This window comes from Anabrus simplex, chromosome 8, assembly GCF_040414725.1.
Source record: "Anabrus simplex isolate iqAnaSimp1 chromosome 8, ASM4041472v1, whole genome shotgun sequence".
Taxonomy (NCBI): Eukaryota; Metazoa; Arthropoda; class Insecta; order Orthoptera; family Tettigoniidae; genus Anabrus; species Anabrus simplex.
This window is the reverse complement of record NC_090272.1, coordinates 13,108,919-13,135,088: the sequence shown is the minus strand read 5'-3', so window position 1 is coordinate 13,135,088 and position 26,170 is coordinate 13,108,919. Positions and strand designations below refer to the sequence as shown.

The 26,170-nt window shown below is 41.6% G+C and overlaps 1 protein-coding gene across 1 annotated transcript in view; it reads right to left on the bottom strand.

The window, feature by feature from the left end:
* Positions 1-26,170, bottom strand: part of mfr (misfire) — a 426,204-nt gene that overhangs the window by 323,815 nt on the left and 76,219 nt on the right. Inside the window, exons 8-9 of the mRNA XM_067152717.2 lie at positions 10,459-10,645; positions 9,404-9,792 (exon numbers count right to left, since the gene is read on the bottom strand). Coding sequence (XP_067008818.2) covers positions 9,404-9,792; positions 10,459-10,645 — 576 coding nt within the window. The remainder of the gene's footprint in view (positions 1-9,403; positions 9,793-10,458; positions 10,646-26,170) is intronic.

Genomic DNA, 26,170 nt, shown 5'->3' with positions numbered 1-26,170 from the left:
TAAATCGTACAAAATACGTATAAATTGCTTCCAAATGCGGAAGCCCAAAACATCTAACGGCTGGATAAGTCCAGTGGCTCCTTTAGGAATTGTTTGAACATGATTTTCTTACTCCCAATTTTAGCATTTAAAATATTTTCTTCTTTCTGTCGGATCCAGGAATCGAGAACTAAAACACTGTACTCTAGTACTATAGAGCATCCAGAGTTAAGAAAAGACTACAGGCCTTATGGGCCTGCTGCCTTCCACTGTTGCCATACTCGCTCACTCAGCGCGGCTCGGACACTGCTTGCGAAATACAGTCATGACATAAAATTATACAACGCTTGGTACAGCTGTTGCAAGACTAATAATAATATAAATGCCAGATTATCTCCAGTCATTAATGAAATTTCGTTTTGCCAAAACGTTTCTAAGGATAATAGCCCACTGACTGTATCATTCGAAATAGAGGAAGAGTTTGAACATGCAGGGATGCGAACTAAATAATAATAATAATAATAATAATAATAATAATAATAATAATAATAATAATAATAATAATAATAATAATAATAATAATAATAATAATAATAATGATAATAATAATAATAATAATAATAATAATAATAATAATAATAATAATAATAATAATATGCATATCCAGAAACCGAAATGATTGTCTTGTTTCTTATATCTGAGAAAGTTTCATGATCGTTGTTGCTTTAAGGGAGCGCAGTGCTGAGTCTATTAGCCCCCAGAAACATTTCATTATTTCATTAAGGCATATACTGTGTGGTTACAACACAGGAAGCTGACGGCGAGATATCTCTGTCTCGGTGATGTATCCTTCAGCCCATTTCAGATAAATTTACTCGTAAGTGACAACAGATACAAGGGCTTCATGTTTATCACAAAATACGATAACTTAAATATTCTTCCGCAACATAAAATACGGAATGCTGAATGACCTATTCGTATGATTTCTTAAAATCAGGTAGTTCGGAGTTGCTGTTTTTCGGAAGTGAGGATTGTGTTCAGAGTTGGCGGTTCATCTCTAAAATAGAATTCATGAACAGTGCGCCGTATTCCACTTCTGACAAAATCATGGTTTTTTATGAGTCTGGAATTACTGCGAATTAACTGTTTCCTTTCCCGCTTCTTGCTGGGACTCTGGAGTGCCCTTCGCTGGCTTCCTTCCTTATTTTGAAGACGGAAGTCTTCGAAATTCCTAAAAACTTTGCGGCTTTATCTACTACCCAGTTTACACTTCGTCCTGGATGCTTCGTTTTCAAATATGAAAATGAATTAAGCACCATTTGCCGTTCCTTTCTCCAGACAACTTCACTACTTATCCTTTTCACATGTTCAGCTATAATTTAAATGTATTACTCGCTGACTGATTATATAAAAAATACTAAACAGACAAAACTATACACGATACACACAACCAAAAGCAATGCAATACACGAAAAATGAAACACAATAAATTATACTGTATTTATAACAAAACACTATGCGCCCCAGGAAGACGATCACTTCACTCTGCCGAATATCTCCCAATCATTGTAATGAGTGACACACACAAAAAGGGAAACATGCCGCACTGACCTCACCAATGATGATTCGCAGTGGTTAAGCTGAGTTATTACACGTGTTGTCTACTGTACACACTTCCGCACTACACGCTGAAATGTGGCGCGCAATGCGACAAGCATGGCCGGCTGTTCCGTGTACTGAACCGCATATACGATATTTAAAAGGATAAACTCAAAGATATCAAAATGATTTTACGTCTTATTTAGTATTGTATGGCACAACCAATCCTTGTTTCATAAGAAAAAGTATACCTTTTGATAGGAATTCATTATAATGTTTATATACATGTAGAACTAAAGTGGGTAACACCAACAGAAGTAAAAGCCCATAAGGCCTGTAGTCTTTTCTTAACGCTGGATGCTCTATAGCTCACAATAAACATCCCGTAACCATCTCTGTACAAGTTCTTTGGTCAGTTTTCCAGACTTTGAAGGCAAAGTGTACACATTTGATGCGGTAAATAGTTTTTTTTCTATATTAGGACCAAATGTGCCATTTTTTTTTCTTTCAACACCACTAGCAACTTCGGCAGGAGTTGTCCATCTGGCGAAATTATTGGCTGTATTGTGTAGCTATGAGTTAGTGAATTCATAGATTGTGCTTCCTCTAATAGGACCTTTTCTCCTCATTCATTATGGGTCCTGCCAGAATGGAACTCTTCATGAAAACCAGACTGATCAGTATTAAACACGCACTCTGGGCCGCGACTTTCTATTAATTGCGACACTTCTTCAACAAACAGTGTCGCGTTACAATTAGTATCTTCTTGTTCAAATTGGTACTTTTTAGATACGAATTTGCAAATTTTTCTTGATTCAATTTTGAATTTCTTTTTAAAACTCATTACCCAGGAATGAGACGCTCGAAACGTGTCGTAGTTAACTAGACGAGCGTACTTTAAGGCCCATTTTTTAATATTTATATCGTGAACAATTTTGTTTCGTTGTCTACTTTCTTTGAACTTTTGATAAGTCTCCTTCGTAACAAATTAATTTTTTTCTCCCATTGAGCCACCGTTTTCCAGTTGTTGCTCCCACCTGTAAAGCTCTTGCCGGAACTTTAATTTACAAAACCTGTGTTTCACCGATGCGAAGCTCCTCTGTTTCCCGCCTTTGTTTCGCCAATATTCGACAACCTTCTTCTTATAAGTTATTGGGATTAGGCATCGTTCAGCCGTTGTTGTGGATGCAGGGTTAGGAGCAACATTTTTGGAGACCAGGTCAAATAACGGTGTTTCAATATTGTCTTCCTCGAAATCAAAGTCATCATCTGACATATCCAATGTGCCATCCAGTTCGACTGTCACATCGGTATCCAAAACCCTGTCGGCAATTAGACCTGTAAAACGGAGACAAGAACGCAATTCCTGTGAACGCTTATTTTTCTCGTAAAAGTAAATATATATAAATACATTGATCTACTTACGATATAATTCCAATCCCAAATTCCTTTCATCTTCAGAAAATGGGGTGTCTTTTTTGTCACACACTGCAAAACAATTCTGAAGGCACACTACTACATTCCACGGATTGAATGACTTCTGTAGTGGGCGTTTTTTGTATGTAGGTGTAAAAAATCAATTATTACCATACATGGTTAAAGTAAATATACAGTCACCATTCATAAAAATGACTATAAGAACGTCAGACTTTACCTGTCATTGTAAGAACGTTGTCTCATCGGACGACTAATCAATGTGCACCTCTTGATCTGCTTTGACGTTTCTAATTGGGAAGATACGAGGTATGTGCGAAGTGCGGTGTAGTAAAGAAGAGTGGCCGGGAGGGTGGGGGTGGGTAGTCATTCATTCGACTCGAGCGAGCAGCCCCACTATACGCTGCTCACGTCCGCTGCTTCGCTCCTCCCTCCCTCTCCGCCACACCCAGATACTCCCGCGGCACTTCTTATTTTATGACTGTTTATTTGTTCTATTTTTGCGTTTAAACTTGCGCTGGGGACATGCAGTTTTCACCTTAGTATTCTACTGCCTCTCACGAATATTCCTACCAAATTTCAACCGAATCCGAGTGAAACACATGTATGTGTTCCCTCGTTAGTGTAGTAGAATGGGTTGAGACTGTTTTCTCAGTGCATGAAGTAGCTATCCTAATATCACTGGAAATCTCCAGTGCATTCGATAATGCTTGGTGGCCAAAAGTTCTGACTCAGTTGAAAAAGAAGCTCTGTCCCAAAAATGTATATCAATTAATGCAATCTTATTTCCAAAATCGGAAAGTTAAACTTCAAGTCGGATCAGCAGTCTCTTCAAAGACCCTGAATAGGGGTTGCCAACAAGGATCTAGTTGCAGTCGTGGTCTGGAACATTTTATACGATGACCTTCTAACCTTACGTCTTCCTGTTGGTTGTAAAGTTGTGGCCTACGCTGATGTCGCCCTTCTTTTAATTAAAGCAGATAATGTGCAGGATCTGAGATTAAGAGCAAATTTGTCTCTTGACATTTTACTTACTTTGGGTTCTTCTTCTTTTCCTGCCGCTTTTCCCACACCTGTGGGGTCGCGGGTGCGAACTGCGTCGCACATGTGGATTTGGCCCTGTTTTTACGGCCGGATGCCCTTCCTGACGCCAACCCTCTATGGAGGGATGTAAGCACTATTGCGTGTTTCTGTGGTGGTTGGTAGTGTAGTGTGTTGTCTGAATATGATGAGGAGAGTGTTGGGACGGACATATACACCCAGTCCCCGAGCCAGAAGAATTAATCAGAAGCGATTAAAATCCCCGACCCGGCCGGGAATCGAACCCGGGACCCTCTGAACCGAAGGCCAGTACGCTGACCATTCAGCCAACGAGTCGGACATTTTACTTACTTGGGGTTGTGATAATAAATTACAATTTAATCCCCAGAAAACGAAGAACATGCTTGTTACAAGGAGAAGGAAACTGAGAAAGCATAAAATTGAAATGAATGGACAAAGTATCACTATGGAAAATAATATTCTTATCTGGGAGTTGTGCCTGACAAGAAGTTCATTCACGGCCCATTTCGACAAACTACAACAGAAAGGCTGGGGACGAAATTCAGAGGTAGTAAGAATTATTTATGATACAGCGTTTGTACCTCTCATATTGTATTTTGTTTCCTCTTTTCGAATGACACTTGAGAAGAAATGGGCTCAGCATAAATTGCTGCAAATTCAGGGAGGATTTGCTCTTCGTATTTCCCGTGTTTACCGCACCACCTCTACTGACGCAGCCCTTCCTATTGCAGGCATTGAGCTGAACTCATTCTTTTGAAGAAAAGCAAAGTATCACCAATGCCCATTCCGAATACCAACATTTTGTACAGTCTGCTCACCCAAGTCTATTCAAACACTTCATTTATGAAAATTGTACAATTACCCATGACTGCTTTATTTACACAGATGGATCTCACATACGAAGCACAGCTGAACAGGACAAAGTTGGATGCGTCTTCGTTGTTCATGAAAACGATTCTGAGGTGTTCTCATCCCAGTACAAACTCCCTTCCACATGCTCTTTTTTTTGCAGGCTGAACTGTGGGCGATCAAATCTGCGATCGAATGGTGCAAATCTAACAACAAGAAATCTCGGTTATTATCTGTTTTGACTGGATTCATGGTCATTTTGGAATATGTGGAAACGAGAAATGTGATCTTTTGGCAAAAGCAGCGGCTACATGTAATTTGGAAATTACTTATGACAAAACGTCACATAGCTACGCTAAATACATCATAAAGAAGCACGTAATTCATCAATGGAACAACATTTGGACTTATTCCACTAGAGGCCAAGTCACCACAGATATATTCTTCCCTGAGGTTTTCAACCGCCTGCAAAGTAACGTGTAGGTGCCAAGGTGTGAAATAACTCAATTTTTTACTGGCCATGGCAAATTTGGTTATTATTTTCATCGATTTGAAATCAATCGTCCTGATGGCTATGTGTGTGTCTGTGGATCTTCACAAACAGTGGACCACCTACTGTTTGAATGTGCTGCATTTGAAAGAAGGAGACATGACTTGAACTCTCATTTAAATTATTGCAACATTGCATTATCAAAACCCCTGTATCATTTGTGTAAGAAGCTGTGCTGTTACAAATATTGTATTAACTTCATCCACTTAATTTTCCACCGATTGAATACATGAACTCATTTTCATTGTAAAAGTGAACATGTATTTTAAGTATAACCCTCGTATACTGTGTAAAATAGGGTTCAAGACTGCTTTGGATATTCAATAATAATAATAATAATAATAATAATAATAATAATAATAATAATAATAATAATAATAATAATCATAATTCATATTACATTCATTAAATAACATATAAAGGTTTATATTATCCAGTTCAAATTACACGATAACAAATTTTACAATAAATATTGCTTTTAACTAAATCCTAAAGATAATATTGAGAATTGTTTTCACCAAATCATTTGATACATTGTACTAATTATCGTGTAAAACATTTGAGAAATTTTCATTAAGGTCAGTAGAGTTATGGACGGTGCCCAAACTACACGGACTTCCCCTAATATTTTATGAACAATGATTTTGATTTTCTTGTAATGACACCTGTGACTCTCCCGAGAGGTGGGGGAGGATTTCCAGTCGGAATTCTTGACACCACTGATCTAACGAAACTGCGATTACAGTAAGCACTGGTGCGGGCCGGACGTATTCACCGTGGTGTGTTGCTGTACTGCGGTATGTTGCGTGCAATCGAGACAAACACGCCGTCTCCGAGTTCACTTCACGCCACTAAAATCCCGTATCCGGCTGGGAATAGAACCCATAACCCTCTGAACATTTTTGTTTTAGGATGTAAGCATTATTACGGGGCCTGTAGATAAAGTAGTGTTGTTTGTGTGCGGCGTTGAAGTGAAGAGTGTCTCGAAAGCTGATGAGCGTTCGTGGAATGAAAGCGAGGTTGCATCAGCATGTTATCGAGAGTTATGTGAAGCCTGTGGCGGGAATGCATTACCGTACCCGACGTCTGAGTGAGAGTGCGGATTTGCACCGCAGACTGACATCTTGTTTCCGTAGACCATCAGTGGAGTGTCTCAGTCATCATATTGCGTCCCGTTGGGTTCCTCATCAACTCACCGACGTAGAGAAATGGCAGCGTGGGCACGAGCACCATCCAGGTGCAGAAGCGCAGTCGGATGACGCTTGTGCTGATTGTGGCATACGGCTACCTCCAGCGTCCACGTTTATTGCGAGACGATCGCAGGTTGTGCCTAGAGAGACCAGCAATTGTAAGGTTCTGTGTAAAGTTCCCTTGAGTAGACTGTAAGACATTGGGAGCGCATATGAGCTCTTTTCTGAGATTTGTGTAATATTGAGTGGGGCCTTTGGAAGGCCGTAGCAAAGTGCTCTTGAACTGTGTCTCTCCTGATCGCAACATTTGCGAAATTGTAAACTTGTAAATAGGAGCTGAAGCTCAAAACTTGTAATTTTCAACCCTTGGGTTTCTGTTCTTGTTTGCTATTTTGTACCTGACATTTTGTTCCTTCACATAGTGAAGAATTTTGTTATGTTTGAGATCTGAAAAGAAATACAGCCTTTAATTTAAAGTTTTAAATTAATCTTTGATATCGTAGATATACGCATTCAAACCAGCACCTTCTTTCACCTCTCTGCGTTCCACGGAAAACTCCGGAACAATTATTAATTATTATTATTATTACTATTATATCTTACCCTTAACTCTTATCGGACACCTTTAGCCGATTGACAACATTTTGCTCTGAAAGTAAAACAACCATCTGGCAACTACGTGGCGTATACAATAGACGACAGATTGGTAACCCGCAGTCTAATACCCACTCCAAGGTTACATTTAGAGGCGAGGTCTCGGAAAGCTTGTAGATAAAAAGAGGTGTGTATCAAGGGGATGGACTTTCTCCACTTCTCTTCAACCGTGTCCTTGCAGAGGTTGTGAGAGAATGGCGCGGACTGACGACATGGCGCTGTTTGCTGAATAGCAGCAATATAGATCAAATGCCTCAGAAGACACGCAGCCAAAGTGCGTCTTCGAGTGTCGTTGGAGAAACTGGAAGCCACAGAGAGGAGAATTCTCAGGGAGATCTTACCTCCGGTAAAATAAGATGAGGAATTCTACGAACATGTACATAGTAAGATTGCCTCCCAAAAGACTGGCCATCGCCTGTTCATCTTCTGGCAGAACAAGAACCACTTGGCTGGCAGAAACTGCGAAGAACATTGAAGTACTAGGAATATCAGATCTTCAAGGTGGACGGTCTGTACGACAAGCCCTGAAAGAAGTCCATGGATTTCAGGAAAATTCTCGGAAGATACGAGCCCCCTGAACAGATGAAAGAAAGAAGGACTTACCAAAGCCCAACAGTTGAACAAGCGTGGTCAAAAGTAGGCACGAAGAATAAAACGACGACTGAACTTCTTCCTTGGCAGAAGGAGAAGGTCAAAGTAGTACTGAGATACAGATCTCAACACTTTTTGTTATAGGCATAGCAACAATTCTTCAGAACAATTTTGTCTTTCAGTATTCAGAACAAATTATTGCTTTGTTGTTTATAATGTCATAGTTTAGAAACTGTGTCTCTTCCGCATTGTGCTGGTTGATCTCCAACAACCAGATCTGAGCAACATTATATTGTGGATTGTGCAGAACATTCCCTGTTAAAGGTTCGACGATGCTCTCTCTTGCTCCATGTCGGACCTCTATTTCCAGGAACACATGGATAATATGTAACCGGTTTGCCCTATCATCTTTTTTGCACATTTATCTGCAACGCCATCATGGTACACACGAATGAGGGGCAATAACAAATACAGGTTGCACGTCATCAGAAAACACTACACTTTTCATTCATTCAGAGGGAAATTTCAACTTCATTATTTTACTTTTTGCAGAATGTGTGTAAAGCTACTTTCTATATTTGTAGTTCTCCTCCTCGTGTATACCAACGAGGCGAGTGGCCCGTTCTTCCGGTACACTTTCCGTTGACTGACGACATAGAGTTTTCGGACATTTCGTTCATTCTTCTTAGGTCACAAAACACCCGGTGTGTTCTAGCTTCTTTTCTTTAGTGGTCTTAAGTAGCTCAATCTCTCGGTTCAATACTTATTGCTTTCTCACATGGTCAGTCCATCGAGGAACTATGGTTAACGTCCAGGACACAACATCAATGTATGTGTTTATGTCGAGCGATAGGTTCTGTCTTATTCTCATTATAATGTCTGTCTCTCGGTCCCTACCCTCACAGCTATCAGTAGGTTATCCTGAATGGAATTTCGGATTGTGAAAAGGCACTTTGATGTCAAGCTCGTCCCTCGGTCTAAGGTTCGTCCTCTCCCGTACCCAGGGTGTGTGTGTGTGTCACTGAGCTCCCAGCTCTACTCGCCTCACTTCTTCCTCCCCTAGCCAACTCTTTCAGCCGCAACAGTTTGCGAGGCGTTGCGTTCATTCATCGAAGGATCGTAACTCTCGTGATTAGAGTTAGGAGGGAATGTTTGTCTAGTTGTAGCACCACGCGATGTACTGGTCTGACAGTGTCTGTGAGAATGCATGTTGAACAACACACAGCTCAACAAATCTGGGCGTCGTAGCATTAAATATCTTCTTCTTCATTTCCCCAACACAATCAAGCGCTAGGGAATTCTTGCTCTATCCATTTCTGCCACACAGATCGGTCCAATCCGAGATTAGTATTATGTCTCTGACAGGGAGGGTGGTTTGTTGTGTTATGCCCTCAGATTCGGATGTTCATTGTAGTGGCCTCTTAGGACCCGCAAATTTGGACTATTGTTTATTCGAGTCATTTCACACTTAGAAAATCATACACTAGATACTCACTACTTCTCTCTGGCAGAGTTTGGCCCGCTCCTTGTCCAGCTTGGTCTTGCCCACGCCTAGCCCTGAACTGCAGCCCCTGGCGATGGCCACGTACCGCCCACACGACGCACTCAGGTCGTCCAGAACGGCACGCAGACGGTGAACGGCGGCTGTGTCGTCCTGCTCGAGGAGCGCCGCCACTTCTACCAGACCTTCCTCCAGCTTGTCCACGACCCGAGCGATGGCGTTGGAGTTGTACATTCTGCGGCGATAATCTGGCCAGGCGGACCTCACGTACATACATGGCTTGTCGTCCCAGTAGGGCAGGAAGTAGTACGTCCTGTCGTACGTCATCGGCTTGGCGGGTGACGTGGTGCTGTGCCAAGAGCCTGACTCCACCGTCACGCCCTCTGTAACATAAGACAGTCACAACTCTGGAGAACTTTCTGATGCATCGTAGATATCAACTATGCCCCGGTGGGAGACCTCGAGCTCAATGCCCCGTGACTACGTGCCCAATAAACATTATTCGTTTGAAAATAACTTGGACAAATAAAGTTTACATGTGGATGTTGTGACCGTTTTCAGTAATTCCAGTGTAAAATCAAGAAAGCGGATAAAGGGACCAGCATTCTATTGCTCTCGTGCTAACAGTGTTCAGCCGCCTGGTGTCCTGTAAGACTCTCGCCAAGTACATTTATTGCTGAACGACAGCATTCATGTCAAAGGTGTGTTCGGAAATATTGCAAACGATTTGCGTGTTGCTCAAATTAATAGAGTAATGAGTGAAATAACAGAAGACGAATTACGACACGTATCACAAAATGTGATTCGAATATATTAGGTTTGCATAAATGAAGATGGACATCATTTTCAGGAGTTGCTATGGCATTAAGATTAATAAAAGGAAAATCATTGCCTTTTTTAGATATATTTCGTATTTTGTATGAGTAGGATCTTGTTGTTGAAGAGAAGTACCGCGAGGGTGGTCACTGTCATAAACTCGCGAACGTCAGGAAGTGAAACTAACTATTTTTGGTCGATGTGCAGTTTGTTCACGAGGAAGAGGGACTCACCCAGGTTGTCGTCGCTGTCGGAGTCGCTCGGTTCTCGTGACGGCTCGTTGTGCCCGTCGATGCTGTTTCCCGCGTTCCCGATGCTCAGCTCGAAGCACATGGGCTTGTCTCCGAGTCGCCGGTCGATCATCGTCGCGTCCATGATGGAGGCGAACAGGAAGAACTCTTCCGTCTTGCCGTACGAGGTCTGCAGACAAACACACACGAGTCAAGCCACTGTTTGTGATAGCAAGCAACTTCTTTGGCATCTTATATACATACATTATCATTATAGACTGTTATGCCTTTCAGCGTTCAGTCTGCAAGCCTCTGTGACTTTACTAAACGTCGCCACAATCCTCGATTTGCAACTAGTGTTGGGGCCTCATTTAGTTCTATACCTCTTATCTTTAAATCGTTAGAAACCGAGTCTAACCATCGTCGTCTTGGTCTCCCTCTACTTCTCTTACCTTCCTTAACAGAGTCCATTATTTTCCTAGGTAACCTATCCTCCTCCATTCGCCTCACATGACCCCACCACCGAAGACGGTTTATGCGTACAGCTTTATCCATCGAGTTCATTCCTAAATTAGCCTTCATCTCCTCATTCCGAGTACCCTCCTGCCATTGTTCCCACCTGTTTGTACCAACAATCATTCTTGCTACTTTCATGTCTGTTACTTTTAACTTATGAATAAGATATCCTGAGTCCACCCAACTTTCGCTCCCGTAATACAAAGTTGGTCTGAAAACAGACCGATGTAAAGATAGTTTCGTCTGGGAGCTGACTTCCTTCTTACAGAATACCGCTGATCGCAACTGCGAGTTCACTGCATTAGCTTTACGACACCTTGATTCAATCTCATTTACCATATTACCATCCTGGGAGAACACACAACCTAAATACTTGAAATTATCGACCTGTTCTAGATTTGTGTCACCAATCTGACATTCAATTCTGTTGAATTTCTTACCTACTGACATCAATTTAGTCTTCGAGAGGCTAATTTCCATACCATACTCATTGCACCTCTTTTCAAGTTCCAAGATATTAGAGTGCAGGCTTTCTGCACAGTCTGACATTAAGACCAAGTCGTCACCTAACTGAATCTCTCCCTGCCTTTTTATACCTTTCAGCAGATGATCCATGTAAACTACGAACAGCAAAGGTGAAAGATTACAGTCTTGTCTAACCCCTGTAAGTACCCTGAACCAAGAACTCATACTACCATCGATTCCTGAAGCCAAATTGTCAACATAAATGCCTTTGATTGATTTTAATAATCTACCTTTAATTCCATAGTCTCCCAGTATAGTGAACATCTGTTCCCTCGGTACCCTGTCATATGCTTTCTCTAGATCTACGAAACATAAACACAACTGCCTATTCCTCTCGTAGCATTTTTCAATTACCTGGCGCATACTGAAAATTTGATCCTGACAGCCTCTCTGTGGTCTGAAACCACACTGGTTTTCATCCAAATTCCTCTCAACGACTGATCGCACCCTCCCTTCCAAGATGCCAGTGAATACTTTGCCTGGTATACTAATCAATGAGATACCTCGATAGTTGTTGCAATCCTTCCTGTTTCCTTGCTTGTAAATAGGTGCAATTACTGCTTTTGTCCAATCTGAAGGTACCTTACCAACATTCCACGCTAATTTTACTACTCTATGAAGCCATTTCATCCCTGCCATCCCACTATACTTCACCATTTCAGGTCTAATTTCACATATTCATGCTGCCTTTTGACAATGGAGTTTTTTTTACCATCCTTTCCACTTCCTCAAGCTTAATTTCACCAACATCATTTTCCCCCTCCCCATGAGCTTAGCTGCTTGCAACACCACCAGAATGATTACCTTTTACATTGAGAAGATGTTCAAAATATTCCCTCCACCTCTCCAGTGATTCCCTGGGATCTATTATGAGTTCACCTGAATTACTCAAAACACTGTTCATTTCCTTTTTCCCTCCCTTCCTAAGATTCTTTATTACTGTCCAGAAGGATTTCCCTGCTGCTTGACCTAGCCTTTCCAGGTTATTACCAAAATCTTTCCATGACTTCTTTTTGGATTCAACAACTATTTGTTTCGCTCTGTTTCTTTCATCTACGTACAAATCCCTGTCTGCCTCGGCCCTTGTTTAGAGCCATTTCTGATAAGCCTTCTTTTTACGTTTACAAGCTGCTCTCACTTCATCATTCCACTAAGATGTTCGCCTTTTCCCATCTTTACACACAGTTGTTCCTAGGCATTCCCTTGCTGTTTCTACTACATCCCTGTATGCCACACATCCACTTTCTATATCCAGAACCTGCTTCCTGTCTACTGTTCGAAACTTCTCACAAATCATGTCCATGTACTTCTGTTCGTCGTCCTGGAGATTTTCTACCCGTATTCGTTTGCAGACAGATTTCGCTTTCTCTACCCTAGGCCTAGAGATACTTAGTTCACTACAGATCAGATAGTGGCCTGTATCATCGAAAAATCTAAGAAAAACTCGTACATTCCTAAGAGATTTCCTGAATTCGAAGTCGCTTAGGATATAATCTATTATGGATCTGGTACCTCTAGCCTCCCATGTGTAGCGGTGAATAGCCTTACGCTTGAAGAATGTATTCGTAACAGCTAAACCCATACTGGCACAGAAGTCCAGCAAACGCTTCCCATTCCCATTAGCTTCCATATCTTCCCCACATTTACCAATCACCCTTTCGTATCCTTCAGTTCTATTCCCAACTCTCGCATTGAAATCGCCCATTAGCACTATTCTATCCTTGCTGTTGACCCTGACCACGATGTCACTCAATTGTTCAAAAAATTTGTCAACTTCATCCTCATCTGCACCCTCACATAGTGAATACACGGAGACAATTCTTGTCCTAATTCCTCCACCTGGTAAATCTACCCACATCATTCGCTCATTTACGTGCCTAACAGAAACTATGTTGCGTGTAATGATATTCCTGATAAAGAGCCCTACCCCAGACTCTGCCCTTCCATTTCTAACACCCGTCAAGTACACTTTATAATCACCTATCTCTTCCTCATTATCTACCCTTACCCGAATATCACTTACTCCTAGCACATCCAGATGCATCCTCTTTGCTGACTCAGCCAGTTCTACTTTCTTTCTTCCATAAGCCCCATTAATATTGATAGCTCCCCATCGAATTCCATTTCGTTCGCCAAGTTGTTTCCAAGGAGTCCCTCGCCTGTCAAATGGGAGTGAGACTCCATTACTCCCATAGGTCCGAGGCTTGCTTAAAGTGTTCTGAGCTCGGTAAATTCATGAAGCAGGATGCTACCCTACTTGCACATAGTCCAAGTGAGGATCTCTCCTCTAACGGGTTATGGACCACCGGTGAATTGTATAGTCCTAGCCGCCTGAGCACAAGGAGGGCCATGACTCAGAATATGTCCGAGATGCCCACTCCCATTCCATAGCAACTGTTATCCCGACTCTCAGGACCACTTACTAGGCCACTCCGCCGTTGCCCATGGTTCACGAACTAGGACGTGACTACAGTAACCCACCTGAAATAATTCAATCTCTAGTAAGATTCCTATGTAGCAAGCAGCACAATCGCAATGTTGAAATTGCTAGGCAGAGTGTCTAGATGGTACCACTGCTCAGCTTACATGCCTGCGTGATCAGTTTATAGCTCCTCAGTAGACTTTGTACCACTTAACTGACATTAGATCTATACAACACACTTTTATTTCAGGAGTCGTTACACAAGGCTACGATGTTCTCCTTCAGAGATGATGTGACGACATTTTAACTCATGGACGACCTACCAGAGTTAGATATTTGACTGTGATAAATGCAGCCTGAAGGAGCTACCACAAGCATATCCGCAAGATGACGATCGCATTTACCGCATATCTATCTTTAGAAGATCTTTCGCTATAACTACAGTAGGAGACTGTAAGAGCATTGCGTAACTCGAGAAACGCTTTTTCGAGGATCTCCCGTGTATTGGGCGTAATGTCCTCGAACAATGTGTAAGAAGTATCCAGCATTATCCAAGATTTAATGAAATTCATTTCTGTGCAACTAGAATACCCCAGTGTTTCATTTGATGAGGGTGTTACTAAATGGAAAGGACAGATTCGCTTGCTTTATCGAAACCTGGTCGGGTGAAGCAGTCCACAAGATACTACAACTATTTTGACAGTGTTGAGAGAGTCCGGTGTGTGTCCGCCTGAGACACATAATGAACTCTCCAGCAGATTTGGTCAAACTTAAAAACGAATGATCTAGTCACTTCTCTCTACAATCATTAAAAAAAATTAGAATTCTAAGAAATGTGAAGACTTCAGGATGATGAGTCTCATGTACAGCTACAAAAGTATTGAAGAACAAAAGGTAAAGGAACAAGGGAAGCATTGAGAAGGTCCTTGACAGAACGGAATAAAAGGAGCTGATGCACATATTAGGCAGCAAAGGAGTGGAGCGAATGACATGACAGAGAGAAGGATGAGATACTTGGAAAATGCCAGGCTGGTGGCAGAGCCACGCGGCGTGAGCTAGAGAGAACAGGAAGATATAGAGGAGACTGGAAGTGTTTGAGATGTGGTTATAGAACAAGTGTATCAGAAGAGCTACTGTCTATCTACCCCTTAGCCCCATTTCTTGACACGTTGTCGGGGGTTAGGCGACATGTTTATACGGCCGGATGCCCTTCCTGAAGCCAACGTGAGACGAAGAGCTAATCAAGATGGAATGAATGATGGTGAATTAAATTGGGTAAGGAGGTGGAAGGAATAGGAACTGTCTTGTCTGGAAGTGAACATGGGAACCACAGCACGGGCGACGGCGGGGTTCGAACCCACTCCGCTCGGTGCAGGACATACAACGAACCTAAACTCGGCGGATGCACCGACGAGGTCACTGTGTAGTCAGACAAGTCCGGGAAGTGGGTTTCCGCTTGGCCATAACGGACCGTGCGGCTCGATGTTGGAGCACTTCAACTGTCTTCATTGTCTGCTACTGACTGGACAGGTTTCACGCCTGTCATTGCCCAGAAACCACAACAGACTCAGACTGCAATGGGCACGTGAATGCCGTCACTGGCAAAATCTGATGTTTTCAGACGCTTGTGCTACAGTGATGACTTGATACGTGTTTGACACTACCGTGGTAAGCGCAGTCTTCAGCGGCATAGTGTGATGGATACAACAACCGATCTCACCCTCCACGTACTGACGGCAGCCGGTACTTGAGGGAGGAAGGACAGTGCCCGTCACGTGGTGAGCCTTCTTCAAGGAATGACGCGTACCGTTGCTTCTTTGGCCTCCACGTTCGCCTGGCATGTCGCCCATCAAACTTGTCTGGGATATGGTTGGTCACGATCCTCAAGTAACAGGTCTCCATGAGTTGTGGACTCGCATACAACGTGCACAGCATTTAGAGACTCTAACTGCAGCTACACAAAGTACTGAATACTCGAGCTGTAAAGTCTATTGCCATGTTCCTAAACTAAGAGTTTTGTCCGTACGTTGCTAAGAACTTAAAAAAAGAACGCAATTTCTGTATCGCTCGCGTCCACAGTAACAAGGAAATGCACTTTTTAATTTTCTGTCTGTCTATCTGTCTGTCTGTCTGTCTGTCTGTCTGTCTGTCTGTCTGTTTGCCTGTCTGTCTGTACGCGCATCACGGGAAAACGGCTGAGAAAAGTTAATGAAAATTCGTATGTAAAGTGGAACAATGAGCCGTTCTAGGCTATAAATAATTTCATTCATGCTGATTGAAATTGTAGTTTAGGAGAAGGCCAAAAATTTAATTCTCAAATACCTATGTTAGGCCTATTAGTGGTCCTATCGATAAATAATATAAAACTAAAGTTGTATAGAATTACATTTCCAATCATTTATGTCTTATTCAGTTTTATCGTACCGGCTATGATAAGAGTGGAATTTTAGAGTCGGAAGGAAAATAAGTGTTAAGGTCTACAATATCGAAAGCTCAATTGACCATTGTTTATTCTGCGTGTCAGTTCTCCGATAGTTGGGAGTACTGCTGCAGCCTGTCTAAATATTGGCGGGAAATAGCATGGTTCATCATACTGCTGTAGCTCTACTCTGTGGCGCTGACTGGAACGAGCAGGGAGTCTGCGACCTGGTCATTCCAACTTTTAAAGTTTAGACTGTTGGATCGGCAGCATAGCAGAACTCGTTAAAAATGAGAAAACGTGTGCTTCTTCATTTGATCGAGTATTTCTATGATCACATTACTTTTAATTGCGACATTCCTACCGATGTCATTGTAATAACTTATGTTGATTTCAGTCGGGAAAACCCCTGAGAATGTCTTTATGAGAATGTAAAAAGGCAGGTGGAGGGTGAGTGTCTGCCATGATTATGAAAACTCCCCAACTTGATAATAACCGATGATAGGTAAGCGGTCCACCATTACAATGAAAATTCCCTAATCCAGTCTTCACATGATAAAAGACGTTTGGTGACTTCCACTTCGCATTTCTGGGGTAACGTTAAGAGCTGTGTAAACTACCCAACCTAAAGTACCGTAGCGAAGCCCGGGTATAAAGTCACGTGTTTCCTTCTTGGTGTATATACACACCGGTCTTGCTGCAATCCAGGTGACAGTCACTGTATGAGTTCAGAAACTCTCCCTCTTTTATTCTATACACCAATTGAAGAATGGCAGTCACCTTATGTATGCAAAAGCTCATATGAAGGAACGAATGCAAGCAGAAGACAACTGAAATCACCATTCATCTGCAGATTATACCAGATTGAATTTAATTCCTGTCGTAAAGCGGATGAAACTGGTTAGCACATGCTTTCTTGGAATCACGTTACTGATTGAAGTGAACTGTCTAACGTTCGTCTTAGTAAGCTCGCTCTAAATGTGGAGTTCTACAGCGGAACAACACTAATAGGTCGCAGTCTCCTAACTTTCTCTGTTTTATTGGTCAGAAACAAAGGAACAGAATTCGCTCCGAATTAGTTCGTAGTCGCTTGGAGGTGTACGAGTCGGTGAGCCAGAAATTTAGAACAGCGATGTTTGCAAAACGGCGAAGTTACTAAACCGGTAGTAACGTGAGGAGGTCACTTGTGGGCATGTGTACGCACAGAAAGTGGAGGAGGAAGACCCTGCGCATCACAGTCCTCGCCCCAGCAAACTACACGACGATTATATGAATTGCTCAAATTGGTGGAGAGCAATGAATTGTGATGTGACGCGAGAGACAAACTAAGCTAAACTCAGAGTTAAGCGTTCGCCGGATATCATGCTATTGAACAGCTCGTGGATTAGAGGCGAGAAACATACGAATTGCGTGCAGAGAGCTTGTATCAACATCGATAGCACGTGGTAAACACGGAAACTACGTGAGGAACGTGTTCTTAACAAGGATTACAAGAAGCTCTGCCTTCTCAGATTACAGTGTAAAGCACTGCTGCCTGGCTTCGGGTTTACTCTGCTCTCAAGTGAAAGGAGAGAGGACGTGATTGCAGCATGTGGACAGTTAACTGGGCAAAGCACGTAATACCTGCCACGGAACCCATTGATAATATTGTGATCATAGTCACGGGACCTGAGTCCTATCAGACTGTTGATAATATTGTGATCATAGTCACGGGACCTGAGTCCTATCAGACTGTTGATAATATTGTGATCATGGTCACGGGACCTGAGTCCTATCAGACTGTTGATAATATTGTGATCATAGTCACGGAACCTGAGTCCTATCAGACTATTGATAATATTGTGATCATGGTCACGGGACCTGAGTCCTATCAGACTGTTGATAATATTGTGATCATAGTCACGGAACCTGAGTCCTATCAGAATATTGATAATATTGTGATCATGGTCACGGGACCTGAGTCCTATCAGAATATTGATAATATTGTGATCATGGTCACGGGACCTGAGTCCTATCAGACTGTTGATAATATTGTGATCATGGTCACGGGACCTGAGTCCTATCAGACTAGTGATAATATTGTGATCATAGTCACGGAACCTGAGTCCTATCAGACTATTGATAATATTGTGATCATGGTCACGGGACCTGAGTCCTATCAGACTGTTGATAATATTGTGATCATAGTCACGGGACCTGAGTCCTATCAGACTGTTGATAATATTGTGATCATAGTCACGGGACCTGAGTCCTATCAGACTGTTGATAATATTATGATCATAGTCACGGGACCTGAGTCCTATCAGACTAGTGATAATATTGTGATCATAGTCACGGGACCTAAGTCCTATCAGACTGTTGATAATATTGTGATCATAGTCACGGGACCTGAGTCCTATCAGACTAGTGATAATATTGTGATCATAGTCACGGGACCTGAGTCCTATCAGACTGTTGATAATATTGTGATCATAGTCACGGGACTTGTGTCCTATCAGACTATTGATAATATTGTGATCATAGTCACGGGACCTGAGTCCTATCAGACTATTGATAATATTGTGATCATAGTCACGGGACCTGAGTCCTATCAGAATATTGATAATATTGTGATCATAGTCACGGGACTTGAGTCCTATCAGACTGTTGATAATATTGTGATCATAGTCACGGGACCTGAGTCCTATCAGACTATTGATAATATTGTGATCATAGTCACGGGACTTGAGTCCTATCAGACAGTTGATAATATTGTGATCATAGTCACGGGACTTGAGTCCTATCAGACTGTTGATAATATTGTGATCATAGTCACGGGACCTGAGTCCTATCAGACTAGTGATAATATTATGATCATAGTCACGGGACCTGAGTCCTATCAGACTGTTGATAATATTGTGATCATAGTCACGGGACTTGAGTCCTATCAGACTAGTGATAATATTGTGATCATAGTCACGGGACTTGAGTCCTATCAGACTAGTGATAATATTGTGATCATAGTCACGGGACTTGAGTCCTATCAGACTGTTGATAATATTGTGATCATAGTCACGGGACTTGAGTCCTATCAGACAGTTGATAATATTGTGATCATAGTCACGGGACTTGAGTCCTATCAGACTATTGATAATATTGTGATCATAGTCACGGGACTTGAGTCCTATCAGACAGTTGATAATATTGTGATCATAGTCACGGGACTTGAGTCCTATCAGACTGTTGATAATATTGTGATCATAGTCACGGGACCTGAGTCCTATCAGACTAGTGATAATATTATGATCATAGTCACGGGACCTGAGTCCTATCAGACTGTTGATAATATTGTGATCATAGTCACGGGACTTGAGTCCTATCAGACTAGTGATAATATTGTGATCATAGTCACGGGACCTGAGTCCTATCAGACTATTGATAATATTGTGATCATAGTCACGGGACCTGAGTCCTATCAGACTGTTGATAATATTGTGATCATGGTCACGGGACCTGAGTCCTATCAGACTAGTGATAATATTGTGATCATAGTCACGGGACCTGAGTCCTATCAGACTGTTGATAATATTGTGATCATAGTCACGGGACCTGAGTCCTATCAGACTGTTGATAATATTGTGATCATAGTCACGGGACCTGGGTCCTATCAGACAGTTGATAATATTGTGATCATAGTCACGGGACCTGAGTCCTATCAGACTAGTGATAATATTGTGATCATAGTCACGGGACCTGAGTCCTATCAGAATATTGATAATATTGTGATCATAGTCACGGGACCTGAGTCCTATCAGACTGTTGATAATATTGTGATCATAGTCACGGGACCTGAGTCCTATCAGACTAGTGATAATATTATGATCATAGTCACGGGACTTGAGTCCTATCAGACTGTTGATAATATTGTGATCATAGTCACGGGACCTGAGTCCTATCAGACAGTTGATAATATTGTGATCATAGTCACGGGACTTGAGTCCTATCAGACTGTTGATAATATTGTGATCATAGTCACGGGACCTGAGTCCTATCAGACTGTTGATAATATTGTGATCATAGTCACGGGACCTGAGTCCTATCAGACTATTGATAATATTGTGATCATAGTCACGGGACCTGAGTCCTATCAGAATATTGATAATATTGTGATCATAGTCACGGGACCTGAGTCCTATCAGACTGTTGATAATATTGTGATCATAGTCACGGGACCTGAGTCCTATCAGACTAGTGATAATATTGTGATCATAGTCACGGGACCTGAGTCCTATCAGAATATTGATAATATTGTGATCATAGTCACGGGACCTGAGTCCTATCAGACTGTTGATAATATTGTGATCATAGTCACGGGACCTGAGTCCTATCAGACTAGTGATAATATTATGATCATAGTCACGGGACTTGAGTCCTATCAGACTGTTGATAATATTGTGATCATAGTCACGGGACCTGAGTCCTATCAGACAGTTGATAATATTGTGATCATAGTCACGGGACTTGAGTCCTATCAGACTGTTGATAATATTGTGATCATAGTCACGGGACCTGAGTCCTATCAGACAGTTGATAATATTGTGATCATAGTCACGGGACCTGAGTCCTATCAGACTAGTGATAATATTGTGATCATAGTCACGGGACCTGAGTCCTATCAGACTAGTGATAATATTGTGATCATAGTCACGGGACCTGAGTCCTATCAGACTAGTGATAATATTGTGATCATAGTCACGGGACCTGAGTCCTATCAGAATATTGATAATATTGTGATCATAGTCACGGGACCTGAGTCCTATCAGACTGTTGATAATATTGTGATCATAGTCACGGGACCTGAGTCCTATCAGACTGTTGATAATATTGTGATCATAGTCACGGGACCTGGGTCCTATCAGACAGTTGATAATATTGTGATCATAGTCACGGGACCTGAGTCCTATCAGACAGTTGATAATATTGTGATCATAGTCACGGGACCTGAGTCCTATCAGACTGTTGATAATATTGTGATCATAGTCACGGGACCTGAGTCCTATCAGACAGTTGATAATATTATGATCATAGTCACGGAACCTGGGTCCTATCAGACAGTTGATAATATTATGATCATAGTCACGGAACCTGGGTCCTATCAGACAGTTGATAATATTATGATCATAGTCACGGAACCTGAGTCCTATCAGACTATTGATAATATTGTGATCATAGTCACGGGACCTGAGTCCTATCAGACTAGTGATAATATTGTGATCATAGTCACGGGACCTGAGTCCTATCAGACTAGTGATAATATTATGATCATAGTCACGGGACCTGAGTCCTATCAGACTGTTGATAATATTGTGATCATAGTCACGGGACCTGAGTCCTATCAGACTGTTGATAATATTGTGATCATAGTCACGGGACCTGAGTCCTATCAGACTATTGATAATATTGTGATCATAGTCACGGGACTTGAGTCCTATCAGACTGTTGATAATATTATGATCATAGTCACGGAACCTGGGTCCTATCAGACAGTTGATAATATTGTGATCATAGTCACGGGCGCTGAGTCCTATCAGACTATTGATAATATTGTGATCATAGTCACGGGACCTGAGTCCTATCAGACAGTTGATAATATTGTGATCATAGTCACGGGAGTTGAGTCCTATCAGACTGTTGATAATATTATGATCATAGTCACGGAACCTGGGTCCTATCAGACAGTTGATAATATTGTGATCATAGTCACGGGACCTGAGTCCTATCAGACTAGTGATAATATTATGATCATAGTCACGGGACCTGAGTCCTATCAGACTGTTGATAATATTGTGATCATAGTCACGGGACTTGAGTCCTATCAGACTAGTGATAATATTATGATCATAGTCACGGGACCTGAGTCCTATCAGAATATTGATAATATTGTGATCATAGTCACGGGACCAGAGTCCTATCAGACTAGTGATAATATTATGATCATAGTCACGGGACCTGAGTCCTATCAGAATATTGATAATATTGTGATCATAGTCACGGGACCTGAGTCCTATCAGACTATTGATAATATTATGATCATAGTCACGGGAGTTGAGTCCTATCAGAATATTGATAATATTGTGATCATAGTCACGGGACCTGAGTCCTATCAGACTATTGATAATATTGTGACCATAGTCACGGGACCTGAGTCCTATCAGAATATTGATAATATTATGGTCATAGTCACGGGACCTGAGTCCTATCAGACTGTTGATAATATTGTGATCATAGTCACGGGACCTGAGTCCTATCAGACTAGTGATAATATTGTGATCATAGTCACGGGACCTGAGTCCTATCAGACTATTGATAATATTGTGATCATAGTCACGGGACCTGAGTCCTATCAGACTGTTGATAATATTATGATCATAGTCACGGAACCTGGGTCCTATCAGACAGTTGATAATATTGTGATCATAGTCACGGGACCTGAGTCCTATCAGACTAGTGATAATATTATGATCATAGTCACGGGACCTGAGTCCTATCAGACTGTTGATAATATTGTGATCATAGTCACGGGACTTGAGTCCTATCAGACTAGTGATAATATTATGATCATAGTCACGGGACCTGAGTCCTATCAGAATATTGATAATATTGTGATCATAGTCACGGGACCAGAGTCCTATCAGACAGTTGATAATATTGTGATCATAGTCACGGGACCTGAGTCCTATCAGACTATTGATAATATTATGATCATAGTCACGGGAGTTGAGTCCTATCAGAATATTGATAATATTGTGATCATAGTCACGGGACCTGAGTCCTATCAGACTATTGATAATATTGTGACCATAGTCACGGGACCTGAGTCCTATCAGAATATTGATAATATTATGGTCATAGTCACGGGACCTGAGTCCTATCAGACTGTTGATAATATTGTGATCATAGTCACGGGACCTGAGTCCTATCAGACTAGTGATAATATTGTGATCATAGTCACGGGACCTGAGTCCTATCAGACTATTGATAATATTGTGATCATAGTCACGGGACCTGAGTCCTATCAGACTATTGATAATATTGTGATCATAGTCACGGGACTTGAGTCCTATCAGACTATTGATAATATTGTGATCATAGTCACGGGACCTGAGTCCTATCAGACAGTTGATAATATTATGGTCATAGTCACGGGACCTGAGTCCTATCAGACTATTGATAATATTATGATCATAGTCACGGGACTTGAGTCCTATCAGACTGTTGATAATATTGTGATCATAGTCACGGGACCTGAGTCCTATCAGACTATTGATAATATTGTGATCATAGTCACGGAACCTGAGTCCTATCAGACTATTGATAATATTGTGATCATAGTCACGGAACCTGAGTCCTATCAGACTAGTGATAATATTGTGATCATGGTCACGGGACCTGAGTCCTATCAGACAGTTGATAATATTGTGATCATAGTCACGGGACCTGAGTCCTATCAGACTGTTGATAATATTGTGATCATAGTCACGGGACCTGAGTCCTATCAGACTAGTGATAATATTGTGATCATAGTCACGGGACCTGAGTCCTATCAGACTAGTGATAATATTGTGATCATAGTCACGGGACCTGAGTCCTATCAGACTAGTGATAATATTGTGATCATAGTCACGGGACCTGAGTCCTATCAGACAGTTGATAATATTGTGATCATAGTCACGGGACCTGAGTCCTATCAGACTAGTGATAATATTGTGATCATAGTCACGGGACCTGAGTCCTATCAGACTATTGATAATATTGTGATCATAGTCACGGAACCTGAGTCCTATCAGACTAGTGATAATATTATGATCATAGTCACGGGACCTGAGTCCTATCAGACAGTTGATAATATTGTGATCATGGTCACGGAACCTGAGTCCTATCAGACAGTTGATAATATTGTGATCATGGTCACGGGACCTGAGTCCTATCAGACTAGTGATAATATTGTGATCATAGTCACGGGACCTGAGTCCTATCAGACAGTTGATAATATTATGATCATAGTCACGGGACCTGAGTCCTATCAGACAGTTGATAATATTGTGATCATAGTCACGGAACCTGAGTCCTATCAGACTAGTGATAATATTATGATCATAGTCACGGGACCTGGGTCCTATCAGACAGTTGATAATATTGTGATCATGGTCACGGGACCTGAGTCCTATCAGACAGTTGATAATATTGTGATCATGGTCACGGGACCTGAGTCCTATCAGACTAGTGATAATATTGTGATCATAGTCACGGGACCTGAGTCCTATCAGACAGTTGATAATATTGTGATCATAGTCACGGGACCTGAGTCCTATCAGACAGTTGATAATATTGTGATCATGGTCACGGGACCTGAGTCCTATCAGACTAGTGATAATATTGTGATCATGGTCACGGGACCTGAGTCCTATCAGACTATTGATAATATTGTGATCATAGTCACGGGACCTGAGTCCTATCAGACTGTTGATAATATTGTGATCATGGTCACGGGACCTGAGTCCTATCAGACTAGTGATAATATTGTGATCATGGTCACGGGACCTGAGTCCTATCAGACTATTGATAATATTGTGATCATGGTCACGGGACCTGAGTCCTATCAGACTGTTGATAATATTGTGATCATGGTCACGGGACCTGGGTCCTATCAGACTAGTGATAATATTATGATCATAGTCACGGGACCTGAGTCCTATCAGAATATTGATAATATTGTGATCATAGTCACGGGACCAGAGTCCTATCAGACAGTTGATAATATTGTGATCATGGTCACGGGACCTAAGTCCTATCAGACTAGTGATAATATTATGATCATAGTCACGGGACTTGAGTCCTATCAGAATATTGATAATATTGTGATCATAGTCACGGGACCAGAGTCCTATCAGACAGTTGATAATATTGTGATCATGGTCACGGGACCTGAGTCCTATCAGACAGTTGATAATATTGTGATCATAGTCACGGGACCTGAGTCCTATCAGACAGTTGATAATATTGTGATCATAGTCACGGGACCTGAGTCCTATCAGACAGTTGATAATATTGTGATCATAGTCACGGGACCTGAGTCCTATCAGAATATTGATAATATTGTGATCATAGTCACGGGACCTGAGTCCTATCAGACAGTTGATAATATTGTGATCATGGTCACGGGACCTGAGTCCTATCAGACTGTTGATAATATTGTGATCATGGTCACGGGACCTGAGTCCTATCAGACAGTTGATAATATTGTGATCATAGTCACGGGACCTGAGTCCTATCAGAATATTGATAATATTGTGATCATAGTCACGGGACCTGAGTCCTATCAGACAGTTGATAATATTGTGATCATGGTCACGGGACCTGAGTCCTATCAGACTGTTGATAATATTGTGATCATGGTCACGGGACCTGAGTCCTATCAGACTAGTGATAATATTATGATCATAGTCACGGGACCTGAGTCCTATCAGACTGTTGATAATATTATGATCATAGTCACGGGACCTGAGTCCTATCAGACTATTGATAATATTGTGATCATAGTCACGGGACTGTTAGTAATATGGCATTGTATGTTCTAAAACAATGCGTGCTGCGTCTGTATTTTCCTGGAGGTCATTGACCCCTGGCAAGATCATTGACCCCATAACATCATGGCCACGTGATCGTGAAGCGCGACAAGTTAATGTTGTGAGCTAGACTCTTACACACATGTTTAATTCATTCAGATTTTTCTATTTAATTTTGTTGTCCCTGAGATGATTACATGTGGATAAAGTGGGGATATTAAAATCATA